This window comes from Uloborus diversus, chromosome 9 (genome assembly GCF_026930045.1).
Source record: "Uloborus diversus isolate 005 chromosome 9, Udiv.v.3.1, whole genome shotgun sequence".
Classification (NCBI taxonomy): domain Eukaryota; kingdom Metazoa; phylum Arthropoda; class Arachnida; order Araneae; family Uloboridae; genus Uloborus; species Uloborus diversus.
Window position 1 is genome coordinate 27,549,925 of NC_072739.1, and position 19,031 is coordinate 27,568,955.

The 19,031-nt window shown below is 30.9% G+C and overlaps 1 protein-coding gene across 1 annotated transcript in view; it reads left to right on the forward strand.

Moving 5' to 3' along the window:
* Nucleotides 1–19,031, forward strand: part of LOC129229308 (vacuolar protein sorting-associated protein 18 homolog) — a 138,610-nt gene that overhangs the window by 95,184 nt on the left and 24,395 nt on the right. Inside the window, exons 16-22 of the mRNA XM_054863591.1 lie at nucleotides 11,045–11,109; nucleotides 11,468–11,756; nucleotides 13,357–13,450; nucleotides 16,600–16,673; nucleotides 16,954–17,109; nucleotides 18,042–18,179; nucleotides 18,891–19,025. Of these exons, the coding sequence (XP_054719566.1) occupies nucleotides 11,045–11,109; nucleotides 11,468–11,756; nucleotides 13,357–13,450; nucleotides 16,600–16,673; nucleotides 16,954–17,109; nucleotides 18,042–18,179; nucleotides 18,891–19,025 (951 nt within the window). The remainder of the gene's footprint in view (nucleotides 1–11,044; nucleotides 11,110–11,467; nucleotides 11,757–13,356; nucleotides 13,451–16,599; nucleotides 16,674–16,953; nucleotides 17,110–18,041; nucleotides 18,180–18,890; nucleotides 19,026–19,031) is intronic.

Here is a 19,031-nt window from a genome sequence, read left to right on the forward strand (position 1 = left end):
TTCTTGCAACAGTACTCCACTAACTGGAATGTTCTTTCCTCTAATAGCCGAAAACCATTTAAAAACTGTTTGATCAATATCTTCTCCTTCAGTTTTCCTAAACTTAACAGTTTTAGAATTTTCATTTGAATTTGTAATCCACAATCTTTTTATTTCTTCTTTTTCCTTTAGCACATTACTTACTTGGTTTTTACTTATTTTAAATTTCTCACCTAAATCCCTTAAGCTTAGTTTTTCATTTTCTGCCACATTTATTACTTCAATCTTTTCTTTCAAAGTTAATCTTTCTCTTTTAGAAGCCATGGCTAGAATTAAAGCTTGAAAACTAAACAAATTCCTCTCAGCAACAGAGCTCAATATGACCTACCTGACTGGTGACAGGACATTAAAAGCAAAAAATCTCCTTTTTCCTACCGAATCTAAATTTAGCCTTTTAGAATAGTGAGCCAATCAGTCAAGATAATCCCTGCCTTCTCCATTCTTGATTGTTAGTAAGCAACATTCTATGCATACAGCCTTTTCCTTCTCATAAGAAACCTTATCAAACTCTTCTGAACAACACCCCTCCCCCCTGACTTGCTAGTGAAATCTGCTTAGAGTTGAATACACCAGTGTACATTCTGAGACACCTGTGGAGTTTTTTCAAAGTCATTCTCAAAACTTGAGATAAGAATTTAAAAGATGAGTATGAGTGAGGGTGAGAACAAAAGCAAAATCAACCAGAAGTAATCCAGATCCACACTTTGTAAGAAACACCTTGCAGATAATTTCACCCCTTGCCCCTTCTAGAACAATAGTATGCACTTTCCTGTTATGAATAGAAAATGTCAAGGGTCAAGTTGCTCAAGTTGTCAGTGCTGAACCCACATGAATGGGGAAAGCATTTGGGAGTAGTTTTCAGCTAACATTTTAGTGTGATAATAGTACTTTTTCTTTGTTCATGTTTTGAAACCTATACCATTATTCCCCAGTTAGTTTGTTCAGAAAAAGTGGAACTTGAATTCTAGAAAATTCAATATTTTTTATGCATTTATGCATTAATTTTTGTTTTTTCGTTTGAGTGTCCCTTAAATAGAGTGTCCCTTAATGAGAGGTAAATACATTGGAGTCTCTATTCAAAGGGACTGGGACCAGCAAAAGTGTCCCTTAAATAGAGGTGTCCCTTATTCGGAGGTGTCCCTTACAGGAGGTACTACTGTATCATGTTTAAGATTTCAGACTACGTTGGAATTGTTTTTTGTTCAGTAAAATATAATAAATCGTATGTTGAAATATAGATTCTTCTAATGAGTTTTTGACTCTTTGTACAAATAAAAAAAAAATACTACCTCAATTTAAAGGCTAATATATATATTTTTCTTCTTTTTGCAAAAAAACAAATAGCGTATCACATTTTTACTACATTTGAAAAGCTACGCTTAAAAAAGAACTTAGTTCAAATTATTTCGTATTTTAACCGTGCTGTTAAATGATGAACACGTGCTGCCATCTAAGTTATAACTGTTCAAACAGCCTGCGATAACAAATTGTAAAAATTTTCAAAAATAAAAACACTTCTCGGCAAGAAAAAAAATTTAAAATTACATGTGGGGTTTTTTTTGATAGAGCGTTCGGCTATAAACTGTCTGAACTTCGGGCCAGTTCGGGCTGTCCGACATAATAGCAAATTTACTGTAAAATTACGCATTGCATATACTTATAACATACAAAAAATAACACACGTAATAAAATAAATGCAGTGGGAATGCCGTTTGGTGTTTCGACTCCTTTATGCAGGCTACAGTTATCATTCAGATAAGTTGACTGCTAATCGAAAGGTTTTCTTCCCTTTTTTTTAAGCTTTGACTCCGTCCAGACCACTGAGCATAATGTAAGCATAAAAAAATATTAGATTTACCTCAAGGAAATCCTTTTTCTGCAGAAAAACATTTTCATTGTATGCTGAAATGTAGATTTTTCTAATAGCAGTGTTCGAACTTTAGTACAAATGAAAAAATACTACGCCAAATTAAAACTAAGAGTTTCAACCAGTAAATCTTTAAATATTTATTCGAGTACGATATAAAACATTAAAATTATTATCAACTTCATTAGTAAGAAATCATTTTCTACTCCTCTGCTTTCGGCTGAAAAAAAAAAAAAACATTTTGTCTACGTTCAAAAAATTACACTTAAAAAACGGGCTCAGTTCAACTGGATTTGGTTTTGAATTTTAAGTGTTCGATTAAAAGAAGAACAAGTGCGGGCTTTTAAGCCGTACAGGTTAAAGAAGCCTGCTATGGGAAATTGTTGAATATTCAAAAATAAAAACACTTATTTTTTCAACCGAATTTATTACTTCTCAAGTATGTTTGTTTCAATCGCTACGTGAGATCTTCTTCATTCTTTAATTAAATTCCATGTTTTACGAATAATTTTAAATCCTATTGTGCTGGCTAATGACAAAATATAGACGCATGATCTTATTATATTTTTTTCGGCGAAAAACTTTTTTACTGTGTTTTATTACGCATTCCTTCAATGAATAGCATTCGAAAAGGAAGGCACAGTTGCTAGGTTTGTTGGAGCGTCGTACTGTTAATCAGAATGGCGCCAGTTCGAATCCGTGCCACTAAATATCTCTTTAATGTTTCTTTTTTTTCCGTCAGATGCTCACATGGGTGGACTGTATTTGCCACAACCTGTTTTTTCACATGCAAAATTACTGATTTTTCACGTGTCACTCAGCCACATTTTTAATGATATTAATATTTGCATTGAAAATACGTACAACCAAAAGGGGAGCGATGATCAAATTATCACAACGTTGTATTTAACGAGGTTTTGTTACTGATGTCTTAAAATTACATGCCTTCTCTTGTGCGCTTACTTTTTTCTGTTTACTTTTTTCGATTTTTCTTCATAATATTCTTTCTTTGAAATTTTTAAAGAGCGAAATGCTTTATGAAACCATTCGAAGTACAGTGCGGAGTTCCGCACGGGTGGACTAGTTTTCTCCTATTTGATTTGTGTATCTACATTTTTAACCAAGAAACTTTAACATAGACTGCATTTTAAACCTGGACAATTCAATTTAAATTAAATTGAATCAAGCTTCACAACTCAGTTCAATAGGTGCCACAGGCAGCACTTTGATACTGGTAGACTATAAATTTAATAGCAATATAAAATTTGAACAAGAAAGAACGTAAAATTGAAGCAAAATCCCAAAACACGGCAGGGGCTCATCAGGGAGTTACTCCCCGAGAGTAGGAAAAAAATCTTGAGATGTTTCGTGAGTGTTGCAGGCGAAAATGCCTAAAAAGAAGCACTAGTACCCCGACATCTCACAAGTCAAGCAAAGGGGATGCCGGAAGTAAAAAATATAAGCATGGCAGAAATTAATTAGAACAGTTTCAAACCAAAAATACAAGCATCACAGAAATTAATTAGAACACTTTCAGAACAAATTTAAACTACAAGAGAAGAAACAAATGAACTTAATTGCAAGAGGAAAGCCATGGAACAAACAAAAAGACCTACTACTACTCTTTCGTAAGCTTGTAAATGAAATTTCGATGAGATGCACTGAATATCAGTTCACAGTTGAGGTTGCAGTTAAATTTTGAATCGCTGTCTTAAGATTTGTTTTATAGTTGCATTTTTTTTATATCTTGTAATTTGCAAGATGAATATATTTCTGAACACTTTTTTACTAACAGAGCTGTGAAAATGAATTAATGAATAAACTTTAAAATCAGAATCACAGAATGTTTATCATACAAAGCAACACTGGTACCTTTTTTATTTAGTTGAATTTTGAGATCCAGGAAATATACTGAGTCATTCTTATTCGTCTGTTTAAGCAAAAGTTCATTAGGGTAAATTTCTTTCTATAAATTGTGAAATTCTGCGTTGTTAAAAATGATGATGTCATCTATATATCTAAAAGCTTCTATACTGTTGTCTTTTAAAAAAATAGATTCGTAATAATGCAAGAGAGAAAACATTGACAAATGCACTAGTAAAAGATGTACCCATTGGGATTCGGTTGATCTGTCTGTAGTTATTTGAGCCATTTTATAAGTAATTTTCGAAAATACAAAATTTAATCAGGTTTATCCAAGAGTGTTTATCTACATTGATGGAATTTTCATATTTTTCAAAAAGATTAACTGAAACATAGATTATGAGATTATGGGGAATGTTAGTGAAAAGATTTTCAAAATCAAAAGTATTAATACTATGAATCATTCATGCCACTGTTTTAGAAGTCCAGAACTTTCTGGTTGTTCAAAATTATGAAACATTTTTCTTCAGCGATTTTGGCTAGGATACTTTTAAGTTTTATGAAAGAAATATATCCAGCTTGATTATTGTAGGCGTATGTTCCACTAGTAACAAATCTAAATTTTAAAGGATTTTTATGAAACTTGACAGTTATTAAAAGGATAGGAAATTTGAAATTGAGATGGCGCATGTTTAGAATTTTGTCGAATGCTAGTATTCTTTTCTTTAAATTGGACTCAGCTTCATTAACCTGTGTTGATATTTGTATGTTCTTTCTGCAGCATAAGTTTATAAAAAAGTTTGCACATTATGGAAAAATTGTGAGCCGCTTTATCAATTGTAGTTATAAGAAAACTGTTTTTTAGATTCTCTATACTTTTTAAAAGTTTTTTATCAATAATGTTGTTATTCTGATCTTCCTGAAGATTATAACAATATCTGAATTCATCCAAAATATTTTTCTTCCATTCTAGAAAGCCTTCAGTGGGCCAATTGTATTTTTAAGCAAGTTTTATGATGAAAGTATCCAATTCTTTGTAAAACAATTTTATGATTGTTCTTTTATTTATGTAGCTTTGTGGTCGAAACTTTGAATCCTTCTCCATCAATTTTTTTAAGGATGCATCTTGAATTATTCCCAAATCCCCTGTAATAATATGCTCATGATCTTTATCCCCAATATAGTTTTTAAAGATATCTTCATTGCAGATACAGTCTGTTTCCTTTATTTGATCGATATTAGTAAGACATATTTATGAGTCCCATGATTTGTCTGCCTCCATGAGCTATTTTGGCATGTTCGAGCCATTTTCGCGCAGTTTTTCGGTATTTAGATTTACAAGTTACACAATATTGATCAGTTTTAATACAAATAACTAAACCGTCAATATCCATGAACTTGAACAATTTGTGTGGCTCTTCTATTCTTTGTTGTTTCTTGAAGTCATCACACTTCTTCCGTCAGTCTGGTCTGGTACAGTTGTAAGGCCTTTTTCTCTAGTTCTTGATCCTGGGTACTTTTCTCCGCACACACTGGCTTATCTTGGGTTGTTCAATCCCAGACACAAAAGTCAAATTGCCTTGTTTGCCTAAATCCGAAGTGCTTGCCCCTTCATTTACTGCATGTTCGACTGTACTTGCTGATGCATTCACTTCCTGTTGAAGTTTCTTGTACGATTGCTGTATTGTATGTTCTTGCTGTAAAAACTGTAGTTACAAATTAGCTTTTTAAAATTCTTTTCATATTTAAAGACTTTACGTGTATTACATTAATATTTCGGTGGGAAGCATCCCTTGCACCTTTCAAAGATTTTCAAGAAATTAATCTAGTCGAACCTTCTATTTTTAAAAAAAATTGCAAAATTTTCGACCAGCAAGTTAGGGGTTTTTTTAAATTGACAAAGATTATCTGTATTTAATTTATACTTTATTAGGTCTATTATTGAATTATGTACAGTCTTGTTCTAAAACTTAAACTCATCCAAGTGATTTTTTTACAAAGAATTTCAGGGCTTTGTATTTTTAGGACACTATTGCAATTTTAATTAGTCTTAGATTTTTTATATTAAATTCTTTGTGATTAACAACGTTTATGATTTCAAGCATTTGCATTTTCTGCTTTTTTTTCTCTCTCCCCCTACAACCTCTTCTTTTTGTTCCGTTGAAAATGAACTTTTGTATACACATTGTGAACTGGAAGTATTCTTGCTGTAAAAAGAACTGTTAAGCCTGTATGGGTAAGCACTATTAAACCTGCCTGTGTGTCAACTTTCCAAGTAAAGTCTTCTTTTTAAGTTGCTCTCCATTTCAAGCACCGATATTTTGATATTATTAAAGCTGTGCTCCTGGAAATGCTGTAATTCGACATCTTTTTTGTTATGTTTTCTATAATTCTTAATATCCGATCTATGTCCATTGATCCTTATATTTATTTCCTGTCTGCCCAATAAAGTGCAAGTTACAAGTCAAACATTCTATTGCGTAAATAATGTTGTAACTCTTATAAAAGCAAATCTCAGTTTTGTCGTTAATCTGAAGCCCAGTAGCGTGGATGCATGTTTTGCATCTTTTATATCTGCAATTTTTATACATTTTTAAAGGCAAAGTACAAATATTGTCAAAGTTTTGCCAAGAAAGCCGAGTTATATTCATATCCTAATTTAAATCTAAATTTGAATTCATGTTCCTATGTGGTAACTTTCTTAACCAAAGTCGATCCCACATTTAAATCGATTGCAGGCCCCTTGTTAACCCGTATGATGGGCCATGTGGTATGTTTAAATTTGTATGACTTTCCATAATAAATTATAATTATATATATGAAAGGAAAAAAATTGATTATAGAAAGAACCAGTAGAGACCTCAAAGCAAGTTGCAAGACAGGATAACGGTAGAATTATTTAACTTTTTAACTATATAACATTTACATTTTCAACTATACTTAGAGGTAACATTTAACATTTTTAACTATATACTTAGAGGTAAGGGTTTCAACTAATATTCTAGAGGTAATTTCAGTTTTACAAACTTATTTCGTCTTGGAGATATTTTTTACAGTTGTTATATTTTTTGTCATTATGACTAAGTTTAGTTTGCGTGTGAGTTTACTTGTGTCTTCTATGGAAATAATTCTATCTAAATGCTCATTGAACACTTTAGTATTGTTTATGGGACTTTTATCTGTCATTCCTGAGACATGAGTTTGATGTATTCACAGCCATTTTTGAAAGCAATTTTTGCCTTTTCTACAATATTTATTGCTGGTTTGTATACATTGCTATTCTTTTTTTATCTCTTTCTCTCTGTCACTTACTCAGGGTTCGTACGCCCTTGAAAAACCTTGAAAAGTGCTTGAAAAAAAAAAGTTCATTTTCAAGTGCTTGAAAACCTTGAAAAAGTTTCTTGGTGCTTAAATTCTTTCTAAAATCATCGGATTGTGCTTAAAACTTTTAATAAAGTATTTTACTAATGCTATTTTCTGAACATACGTTCGATTTGCAACATCGCGAAAAATCGCTTCCCTGTTTGGGATTTCAATCCTTTTCCATCTTGTAAATATTTTGAAGTTTTTTACAATCGGAAGCTATTTTGACATATAGTACCTCAGATAAGTTTAGTTTTTGTTTAATTTCCATGTCTAAAAAAGGAATTATTTTGTAAACCATATCAACATTGAACTTTCCCGAATTTCCCGAAAAATTTCTCTGTTTTTTGAAATTGCAATCTTTTTACATCCTGCAAATGTTTAAATATTTTGGCTAATCGATTGTTATTTTCGCATATACTACCTCAGATTAACATATTTTATGTTTAATTTTAGTAAAATATTAATAAATTTATTTTATGGAAAACATGCCAACGTTGAACTTACTCAGACTTCGCGGAAAATTGCTTCTCGTGTTTGAAATATGAATCTTTTTGCATCTTCCAAATATTTAAATATTTTGGCTAATCAGATGTTATTTTCATACATGCTACCTTAGATTATGTTTAATTTTATGACGTATTTTATGTTTAATTTTAGTAAAAAATTAATGAATTTATTTTATGGGAAACATGCCAGCATTGAACTTAATTCGCGACAATTTGCTTCTCTTGTTTGAGGTTTCAACCCTTTTGCATCTTGTAAATATTTTTATATTTTTTTGGCAATTAGAAATTATTTTGGCACATGCTACATAAGATTAGCTTGTTTATATTATTTTTAATAACTAAAAAGTTAATTATTTTTGTTTTGTTTAATTACATATATACTTACTTAATTTTGCAATTTTAATTTTATCATTAGCTAATTCTTAGTTATTGCTAGAGACGTACCGAGTACTCGGTAACTACTCGGTACTCGGCCTACTCGGCCAATTTGCCGAGTACTCGGTACTCGGCCAAATTTTGATCAGATACTCGGCCAATACCGAGTAGTTGCAAAAAATTGAATATTGTCCAAGACAGATACTAAAATTCATAAAAAAGTGCAAGCATATATAATATTCTGTAATCATTTACAAATCAAGTAAAAATTGTGCAAAAAGGAGAAGTATAGAAAATATGGAATTTTTATATTAGAAATGGGTTTTTGCTGCAAAAAAACTATTTATAAGAAATATAAAAATACCTTTGCTCAAAAAATAAAAGGAAATAAAACAACCTTAAAAGCACAGTGCAGGAACTCTGCAGACACGTGTTTTGGCATTACAAGGAATTCCTTTTCCACTACACAAAATGTGAGCTCGTCGATTTAAAGGCATCCGACAAAAGTCGGATTTTTTTGTCGAATGTCTTTACGTTCTTTAGCTCACATTTTATGCACTGAAAAAGACGTTCCTTGTAACCCAGAAACAGGTGTCTGCAGTGTTCCTGCACATTTGTTTTATTTGCTTTTAAAAATTATTTATGTTTAGTGGACTAGAATTCCAACTTGATTAATCATACCTTTTATTTATTTATTTTTAATTTTTAAAATAATTTTTTTTGTAAAATTTTTCACATATAAACAAAATTCTTAAATAATGCGTAATTAAATTTCAACAGGAATTTAGTTTCAAAAACTATGATATGGACAAGGAGGTTTATACTACTATTCCAATAAGTTCAAAATTCATCACGTGTGTCGGTGGTTCTTCTTAAAACATAATTAGTACTCTGTAACTCGGCCGAGTAGTGAAAGGCCGAGTACTCGGTAACTCGGTACTCGGCCGAGTAGTTGGTTGGTTGGTTTACTTATTTTTAATGGCACAAGAGCCCTTGAGGGCTATACTGCGCCAAACGATTTTTTAGTTTAAAATTTATACATAAATAAAAAGTCAGCTCGGCCGAGTAGTGAAAAGCCGAGTACTTGGTACTCGGCTACTCGGCCAAAGTCCTACTCGGTACGTCTCTAGTTATTACAGATTTTTTGAAAATTTTTTTAATTTAAGCGATTGAACACTTAACATTTTGACTTAAAGTTTGTATTTTAATGATAAAGTTGAGCTATACAATTTTATAAAGTTGAATTTATAAGTACATCATTTTTTTATGTCTGCTAAAATAATTAAGGTATATAACACGGGTGATTGTGTTTTGGTTATTTACTATAAATCCAGTAGAGTTTGTTATGCTTTCATCTCCCTACTTCCAATTTCCCTCCTTTACCTCAAATATTCAAAATTACTACTTTTGTTGGGTTGTGGGGCATTTGGAAAAGCTTACCAGAAGAGGCTGTAATCAGCAAAGGGGTAGATAGCTTAAGGAAGGTCATTGATATTCATTGCGGTCAAATAAATTGACTAGGACCAACCTAGTTAGGCCCTTTGCTTCTTGCTGGTTATCAACAGGCACTTATCTGTGCAATATTTTAACTTCATAAATTTATTCTAAAATAAGAAATGAATTTTATATGTATCAAAAGTAGTTGCTGTACAAATGTATATTTAAGTCATAGGGGTCTTAGTTTTTAAAATTATCCCCCCCCCCCCGATTAGCTCAGTGAAACTTACAGGTGATTTTGTATGAAATCGATTGATTGATTTATACTTTGATACCCATAAATAATTATCAAAAGTCTAATACTATTAAACTTCGTGCAACCGAAATTACCATCTGGGTTGTGTTTTTGATCCTAACCGCCCTTATATGTGTATGAACCACTATCAATCAAAACCTCCTCTAGCAATTCCATTGAATTTAAGCATTGTGGTTTCTTCTGATAAAAATTAAAATCACTCAGGAAAGGTTCTTTTTTTTATATATATAAATATTAACTTGCATATTCTATAAAATATACTTCTTTGAATGTGAAGATTTCAAAATTAAACCTCGTAGGACCTGCTGCTTTTTATGACCAAGTTTTTCAGACATTTGCAGAAAAACTTTCAACACAGTGGATCTTTTTTTTTATCAAAGTCTTGTTGTAGAAAAGGCAATTTTGTTTTTCTTTACTTTTTTATATTATTACCTATTATTTATATGTTTGCATTGCATGAAATCTTCATACAATATTTTTAGTACAAATTTATGATATTGCCTTGAAAAAAAATTTTTTTGCCTTGAAAAGTACTTGAAAAGTGCTTGAATTTTTTTCTCCCTTTAGGGTATGAACCCTGTTACTGCATCCTCATTTTCAACGTTTCTTTTAGATGCATTTTTCATATTCAATTACCATATCAAAAAGAAAAACGGGACTTACCGGCTTGAATTACAAAAAAAAAAAAAAAAAAAAAAACTAGAACGAAAAACTTCACACCTACCAACCGTATGTAACACTACTTCCGAAGGCAAATGTTTCCACGTCTGCAACAGTTGCCTCACTTTCCTGCCACGGTGTAGCACAATTATAATTATTGCAAATGGTTAGCTTCTTTTGACCCAATATAAATTTTTTAGAATCGTGTAATTTTAATTTTTCTTGCATTATTTTAATAGGACACTGTATTTGAACCCTGGAAAAAGTAAAGTTATATGGTGGGAAATAGGAATTTTAAAATTTTACTTTAACTCGATTAAGATAAATCATAAACATATCCTTTTTTGTAATAGTATAGATTATGGTTCATTATTTTTTTCTTTTATTTTATGTATTTATTATTTTTTAGCTGTTCTTCTTTTACCTTTAGACGTAACACTGTTAAAAAGTAAGGTAGTGATTAAGACAGTTTTAACTGAATAGTTGTTTTTCAACCATTTTTAAAAATTATATCTTATTTGTAATGTTTTGCAAAAAGAAATGTGTTATAAAATATAATATGTATGCTCTTATTTGTTCAAAGTATTGCTCAAAACATTCTTAATAAATATTTAGGGTGATCCTGTGAAATATGACAAAGTCCTGTCCAAGCAAGCTGATGACTTGTTTAAAAAGAAAAGGTAAAATAAGTTTCAAATGTCGATTTTTTTTTAAAAATGTTTTTCAAATGTGCTGAATTTCTGATCTTTTTGGTGCAGATTATTGTTGTTTTCTTATTAATTTGTTCATATTGAAATACCACCGTATTATCTGTTTTTTGTAGATTTTCAATGCATTAAACCAGAGGTTTTCTTTTTCTATTCCAATTTGCCCATTTTCAATTTTCATGCCTTAAATATTTTCAGTTCATAATGCAGTTGTTTGGTTTTCTAAATTTTTCAATTCTTTATGTAAGTTTAAATTATGCTTTGCGTAGATAGATGATATAGTGTAGTGATTTAGCCATAGTGTTAATAAAATGAACAATTTTGTTTTTAGGTATGGTGAAAGTGCTGTTATCTATGCTCAAACTCACACATCATTTGAAGAAATCGCCTTAAAATTCTTAGAAGCTGAGCAGGAAGGAGCTTTACGAAAGTTTTTGATGAAAAAATTAGAAGGTTTGAAATCGCAAGACAAAACACAAATCACGATGATAGTTATGTGGCTAATGGAAATATTTTTGAATGAACTTGGAATTTTAAGAACTGCTGGCAGGGAAAATTCACAGGACTATTTAGATTTGCAAAGAGAATTCCATAATATTCTCAAAGAATCACGAGTCAAGGTTTGTTCTATTACTCTCCACTTTTCCAGTTACTTATAAAAAGCAAATAATAATATTTTAAAAAAAAAAACACTGAATCTTATGATTTTTTTTTTAAATTTTTATTGTTACATTTATGATAATAAATGGCTAAAAGTAAAAAAGTATGCAAATACCAAATGAAAAAAAAAATTAACTTACAATGGCATGGTATGAGCTTGTTTTTCCAGTAAAAAAAAAATAAATAAATATGGATCTTGTTAATTGAGGGAACTGAATTGTATTTTAGTAACTTTTCATAATTTTCTCTTCTATGCGACTGAAATACAGCATATACAGTGAAGCACCGTTTATACATTTCTCTTTTATACGTTTTTATCAAATATACGTTTTTTAATTTGGTCCCTGCAGAGTTTATTACATTTTAATGTGTCCTATACGCTTTTTTCATTTGTACGCTTTTTTCATACAGTCCCTTCAGAAACGTATAAACGGTGCTTCACTGTAATGTTATGTTCCAGTGGCAGAAGTCTCTGTATTGTGTAGAATCCGCAAAATCTTCATGCACCTTTCAAATATTAGAACTGAATTGGAACTACTTCATACATGGACATGTAGTTTAACTTAGGAATTGATAACTAATGCACCATTTAAAATAATGGTGAATGAAACTATAGGAAAGTCTCATAAGTGTTTTATGGCTAGAGACCGAGACTTATGGCATTAAAATATACTGTTACAGAGGATGGCCAAATTATTATACTCAAAACAAACTTTTCTGCATTTTTATTGTTGTTACCTAGTTTTATTATTTGAACATATTTTACAGTTTAAATAAAAGTTTATTCTGACAACTTTACTTTTTTTTAAAAAAACTATTTTAAAAGTGATAGACGTCAGTGTCAGTCAGTGTCTGTTAAAATTTCAAGCTTCTTGTGAGTGTGATTTTTAGAAAAATGAACAATTTTTTATATAATACTAGGTAACTCAAGTAGCCATATCATGCATTGAAAGCATGCCACTCCGCATCCAAGCCGTGATAGCAGCAAAAGCCTGAGTTACTAAATATTAAATTTTTTTTAAACCTATTTATAGTATCGATCAGAAGGTGCTTTAATTTACTATGTTTAATTCATATTTTAAATAAACTTTAAAGTGTGTTCAAATAATAAAGCTATGCAACAACAATAAAAAACAATAAAAATACAGAAAAGTTTGAGTATAATAATTTGGTCTCCCTCTGTATATGCTCTATTTCAATTATGTATATCTGAAAAACTGAAAAGTTGCAAAAAATTACACCCTCATGACAAACCATCTTTCATTTAATTTTTTTTCCTGGAAAAACAAGTTTGTACCATTAGTAAAAAAGTAAAGTTGTTCCACTTTATGTTTTTGTTACTATGTAATTTGTCATTGTGAGTTTTTTATTTTTTTAAGTACTTTAAAGTATTGCAAAGTTTGCCATGGTGTTAAGCTTGGCACCTTGAAAATGAATCTTACAAATTTTTGATAACTACCATGATTTATTTTTTATCTTCAAATGTGTTCACTTGTACTTTGCACTGTGTTTACGTACTTGGATTATGTTTCCTCTGAAGTATTTGTATTATATTTTTAGGAAAGTGCGTCAAATAATAGGAGTGCTGTCTATAGTCTAATGGCATCTCATGGTGATGAGAAAAATTTAATTTACTTTACTAATCTTATGAAAGGTATTTCATTTTCCTCTGTTCATGATGAGTACAGTACAGTAGAGTCTTGAAAATCCGAGTCTCAAAAGTCCGAGGTTCCGCTTCATTTGAGATATTTTGTTGATATTTTCAAGGCATGCTTTTTTAAACAAAAAATGTTTTAATCTGAAAATTAAAATAGTTTGCTGTGCAGAACTTCCCTAACAGCGTACAATAAGGTAATAAAAACTTATTGAAAGGTTTATCTCAATAATACTTGCCAAACGGCATGAAATATTCGTTGAATGTCGGAGATGGATTAAGAGTTAGCCTTGGAGAAAGTAGGAAGTTGGTTGACACAAAAAATAACTTGAAATTAAAGCATTCTTTTGCCCCCAAAAACAAACAACTCTTTTGGAATATCCAATTGCAATTAAAAAAGTGCAAAACATGACTCTACGAAATACGAATTATATATACGAAATTTTATCCTTCTATGACTAATATTTTTGTGTTATGTGAGGCACATACATTCGCTCACACATAGACACAAATGTCTCATCAAAACTTAACAGAGTACGATCAAAGGGCATTTTTTTGTTGCCTGCTAATTTATACACAAGTACGTGCAGACATCAAGAAGAAAACTAATCAAAACTCATTTAGGGTTGGTTAAAACATAAATATATGTTGATATTTGAGAGAGAAATTTTTCGAGGAGACAATGTTTCCTTTTTAGAGCGTATGGAAGTAAACAGCGCGTTTCTCTATGTAGTCCAAAGAATTTTTTGATAATCAGTTTTCAGTAATCCGAGGTGGCGCGAGTCCCAGTTACCTCGGATTTTGCGAGACTCTATCTACTGTATGCCCAAATGAAAAGGAGATTTTAGTGGTGGAGCAGTTATTTCAAATATCTGTGATTAAATGTGTTAGATGATAGATGTTGTGGGATTTGAATCAATATCCTCATTTCTAGAGATAGGTACTGAGAGCAGTGTCTTGCATGGTTCGTCTTATTTTGATGATGTCAAAGTTATGAGACAGTACTCGTAAACATTGAAGCTTTTCCATTCCCTATTCAGGCTCACATCACCAACATCATTTGTGGATGATTTTGTATGGCAAAACCGCCAGATTACCACATGTGAAATTGCTGTTGAACAGTGCAGGGCATCATGGAAGACTGAATCCAGTAGCAACCCGAGTCTCTACTCTGAGTCTATCCACTCCCTTCCGACGTGCTGGAATCACTATCAATATTGATGACTATTATTCATAGTTGCACAGTTTCACTTTTAACTGTAATTATAATATTGTGAAATTTTTGTAGACATAACTGCAGGACTCCCCAACTGGTCGCTTTTCCCCCCTAAAAGTCCTTTTTTAGTTACAAGCCCTCTTCCCCCCCCCCCTAAACAAGTCCTTCTTTTCCTCTTTTTCCTTTAAAATTCCAGTTTTATTTTAAATTTCCACTGCTTTATCTATTTGTATTTTTTTTCCTTAAAAAAATATGAATGCGTTGCACTCATCCCTACCACGGTAATTTTCCGTTTTTGAATCAAATGGGGGCATGATGAGAAAGGTACGAAAGTATTGGTTAGGTGTAATACATTTGATCAGCATAGTTCTTCTAAGCAAAAAAAAATAAAATAAAATAAAAAAAAACAAATAAATAAATAAATGAAGAGAATACTTTTCCAGTTGAACTATCTGGTGAAATTCATTCAGCATAGGTACTTGATCCAAGCAAAAGTAATTAATATCAAAAAAGTCATTTTTCAGCCGATTAATTGTAAAAGTTGAACGATTATTTAGATCAAGATTAAGGTCAAGAATTTAGGTCCCTTTTCCCCTAGAGACAAACTAAAAATGTACTGAGAGTGCTATAACTATAGTCTCCTTTTCCTTTGGATGCTCCTTATAGATGTTTTACTCATCAAATTCAATTACTTCTTTAATTTTTGCAAAAAGTTTCATTTTGATATTTGAATTACTTTTAGGTCATGCAATATTTTGGATTTCCTTTCAAGACTTTTAAGTAACTGAACATTAACGTACAACTTCAAATGTGACAACAACAAGTTCCGAGCTCAGCTTGGTAGATCCTAGTCAGTTTATCAATCCTTAATGAAGCTCAATGACTCTCATTAAACAATTAAACCTCTTACAATTAATAACTGCCTTCAAATAAACTTCGAGAAGTCTGCAACCCTATACAATACAAGCAGTATTTTTTCCTAATCCAAAATTGTGTAGGATTTGAATAGGTTGACTTCTAATTCTGTAAAAATTCAGCTTATCTACATCTTCCTTTGTAACAAGCTTTTTATGCAAATAAGTGGATCACATTCTAACTTTTCATTTGTTGTGAGTGTGAAATAATTATCTAAATTTATAATGTTTGTTTACTTATTTAATAGCTCGCCTTTGAAACCTTTTCCAATAAAGTCAAGTGATCAAAACTGAACAGCATACTCCAAACGAGTTCTTAGCAAGCTTCTGTATACCTTCCTTAGAATTCTTTACATCATGTTTATTCATTAATTCAAACATTTGATAATAGCACTTTGATAAGCAATATAATAAACTTTAAAATTTGTAATGAACCTATGGTTAAAATGAAAGCAAAAAGAAGCTCAACACAATTGAATATACAAATGATACAATTATTTACATATCTTCTCAAATATTCACCAGGTTTAAAAAATCATTGTCATTTTTCGAAAGATTTTTATTTTTGTATTCTGATTTTTTTTGTACAGAACTATGTAAGTGTAACTTTCTTGGAAGTTATTTCAATCTCTACTTTTTCTCTTAAAAAAATAATCAGCTAGTTGAAATTCTTTTGTAAATTATTAAGTAGGCCAATAGTCGGGCAAAGTTTTTACTTAGAAATATGGAAGCATAAGTTGAAAATTATGCTGTTATTAATTCCTGTAATGCCTGAGTTTTAATAAAAATGTACTTCATTAAAAAGGTGAAATATGGTGTTTAACTATGCAGTCAAATGAATAAGTTTTATTCTCCATATTTTATTCTATCTGATTGAAAGCGATTATGAAGAACCTGTTATGAAGAGATATAACTTGACAATATGTTGAACGGCTTAGTTACAAAATGTTGCCTTTATATTTCTTTTAAAAGTTGAAAGCTATCCGCTCATAACCTTTGCATGGTTTTATATTTTCTAGATTTTGAGAAAGTTATACAATATCACTTGCAACATAAGAATTATCAAGCAGCTTTAGGTGTTCTAACAGAGCATGTAAGTCTTTCAATGTTTGATTTCTTCTTTTAAAAATTGAAAACTTAGAAACTGAAATTTCATAATATAAATAGTCAAATGATTTTGATGCAAAATAGTAAGAAAAACATTTGGGAAGTATTAATTTAATATTCAGGCTAATTAAATATTTTTTCTATCCAAAACCATAGCATCATCATTCAATGCTGCATTATTTTAATCCTTTTTTTGCTTACAGAGTTAAAAAATATTTTAGGGTATTGGTATTCGTTGTTTCAGTATTTTACTGTATTTTTAATAGAGTCGTCCTGAGCTATTCTATCAGTTTTCACCAGCCCTGATGCAAACAAATCCAAAAGAAACAGTTGATGCATGGATTGCTCAAGACCGAAGATTAAATCCGGTGCAGCTAATTCCAGCTCTTGTCCAGTATGACACTAGCAAAGATCCAAGACAAGTAATGTTTAAAAATATTTTCAACTACTTAGAAAAAAATAATGCAGAGTTTTAAGAAATTTTTGGATAGGGAGACTTTATTGTACTAATGTAATTCTCATTAAGAAACGAGTTATAGTTTCAGATAACCATTTGCTTTTATTTATTTGTTTACAATATACTCTCTCTTAAGGTCAAATCCATGTCCATCATAGTTAGGGCTAAAGAGAGATCATTTTGGTCTTCTCGGAAAGTATAGTTGGGCCAAACTTAGCCTGGCAGCATTGTAAAGGCTATACAGATCCTAATCGCAGCATGATGCTGTGACCAAACTGACAAGAGGCCAAGCATTAGTGCTTGGCTGCTCCGCCCATGATTATTTTACTGATACCTTAGGAAGTTTAGATAAATTCCAATCAAAGCAGAGGAATTAGGGACAAGTGAAAAAAATATAGTTACGTGATAAAAGGCATTTTTGTTTGAATGCATTTTCCAACTAAAATTGATGTGCAAAAAATAGATGTTTGAAGTGGAAGATTTTTTTTGTATAAATTTAAAAATTGTATACATGCTAGTACAAAAACTACTTCTAAATTAATTGACTTTTCTTTTTTTTCTGGAGATAAAATATTTGAGAAATAGAATATATTAAAAAAAAAAAAGCAAAAGACCCGTTGGGGGGGGGGGGAGACCAGCTGAAGGGCAAACATCTGGTTGAGCGAAGACCAGCTGAAAGGGGTCTACGTTACTGATAAGAATTAGCAAGAAAATACAAATAACATGATTAAAGAAAAGTCTTATTACCAAACGTACGGACAGTACAAGAATAAATTAATTTAAAACCTGATTGAAGGACTTTCCACTTCAACTTTGACGTGATATGCAGATGATGCAAAGCAACAATAAGTGTATTATAGTTTGATTCCAACAAGTTTTCTTTTTGAAATATTTTAGGGCAGTGAGGCTATACGCTATTTGGAATATTGTGTGGAAAAAATGGGAGTGAAAGACCAGGCTATCCATAATTATTTAGTATCTCTTTATGCTCGACTCCATGAGACAGAAAAATTAATGGTGTATCTGCAGAGACAGGTTGGTGAATTTTTATAACTTTCCTTAGATTACATTTCTGCTGTCTTAGGTTTATAATTATATCATGTTATGGTTAATAATTCATAAGCAAACAAATAAATAATAATAGTACTGTTAAGTTTACAAAGATGAGATCAAAGTAGCAATAAACCATTATGTATCAACTTTCTAAAGTTTTCTTGTATTTAAAAAATAATGACTTGTGTGTATGTGCTACAGGTGTGTATTTATGATCACATCCACAATGTGTACAAATCATTAGTGTTGAAGTCCAAATTTTTTCAGTCAAAAGAGTTGCTACTTCACGTTGTGATACATAATGGTCCCTATACTCAAGTGTATCATAATTAAAAGACAAAATTAAAAAATATGTGAATAAAGTGCTAATATATGTAAAATCATCTCAACCATGCAAATGGATTGACCAAGTTGTTTTTCGCAAATTAGAAAATTTTGTATTTATCTCAAAAAAAAAATATATATAAACATTTAGAAATTTAAATAATAATAATAAATCCAAGTTTTGCTCTCATAAACATATTTCATGGTCATTAAATCATCATTCATCACTTATCATAGTAACACAAATGAAGCTCCGTTCAGAGAAAATGCTGAAAAAAGTCATGTTCATATTAATCCGCTTCAGTATAGTGACATGTTTTTTTTATTATTATTTTATTGATTAATTAAATTAATTTGTTTATTGTGCAGGATGAAAGTGACATTCCTTATGATCAAAAATATGCACTCCGTTTATGCTCGGAGCAGGCCGGTTTTGAACAAGCTTGTGTTCACATATACACTACTATGGGACTGTATGAAGAAGCTGTTGATTTAGCTTTAAGGGTAATG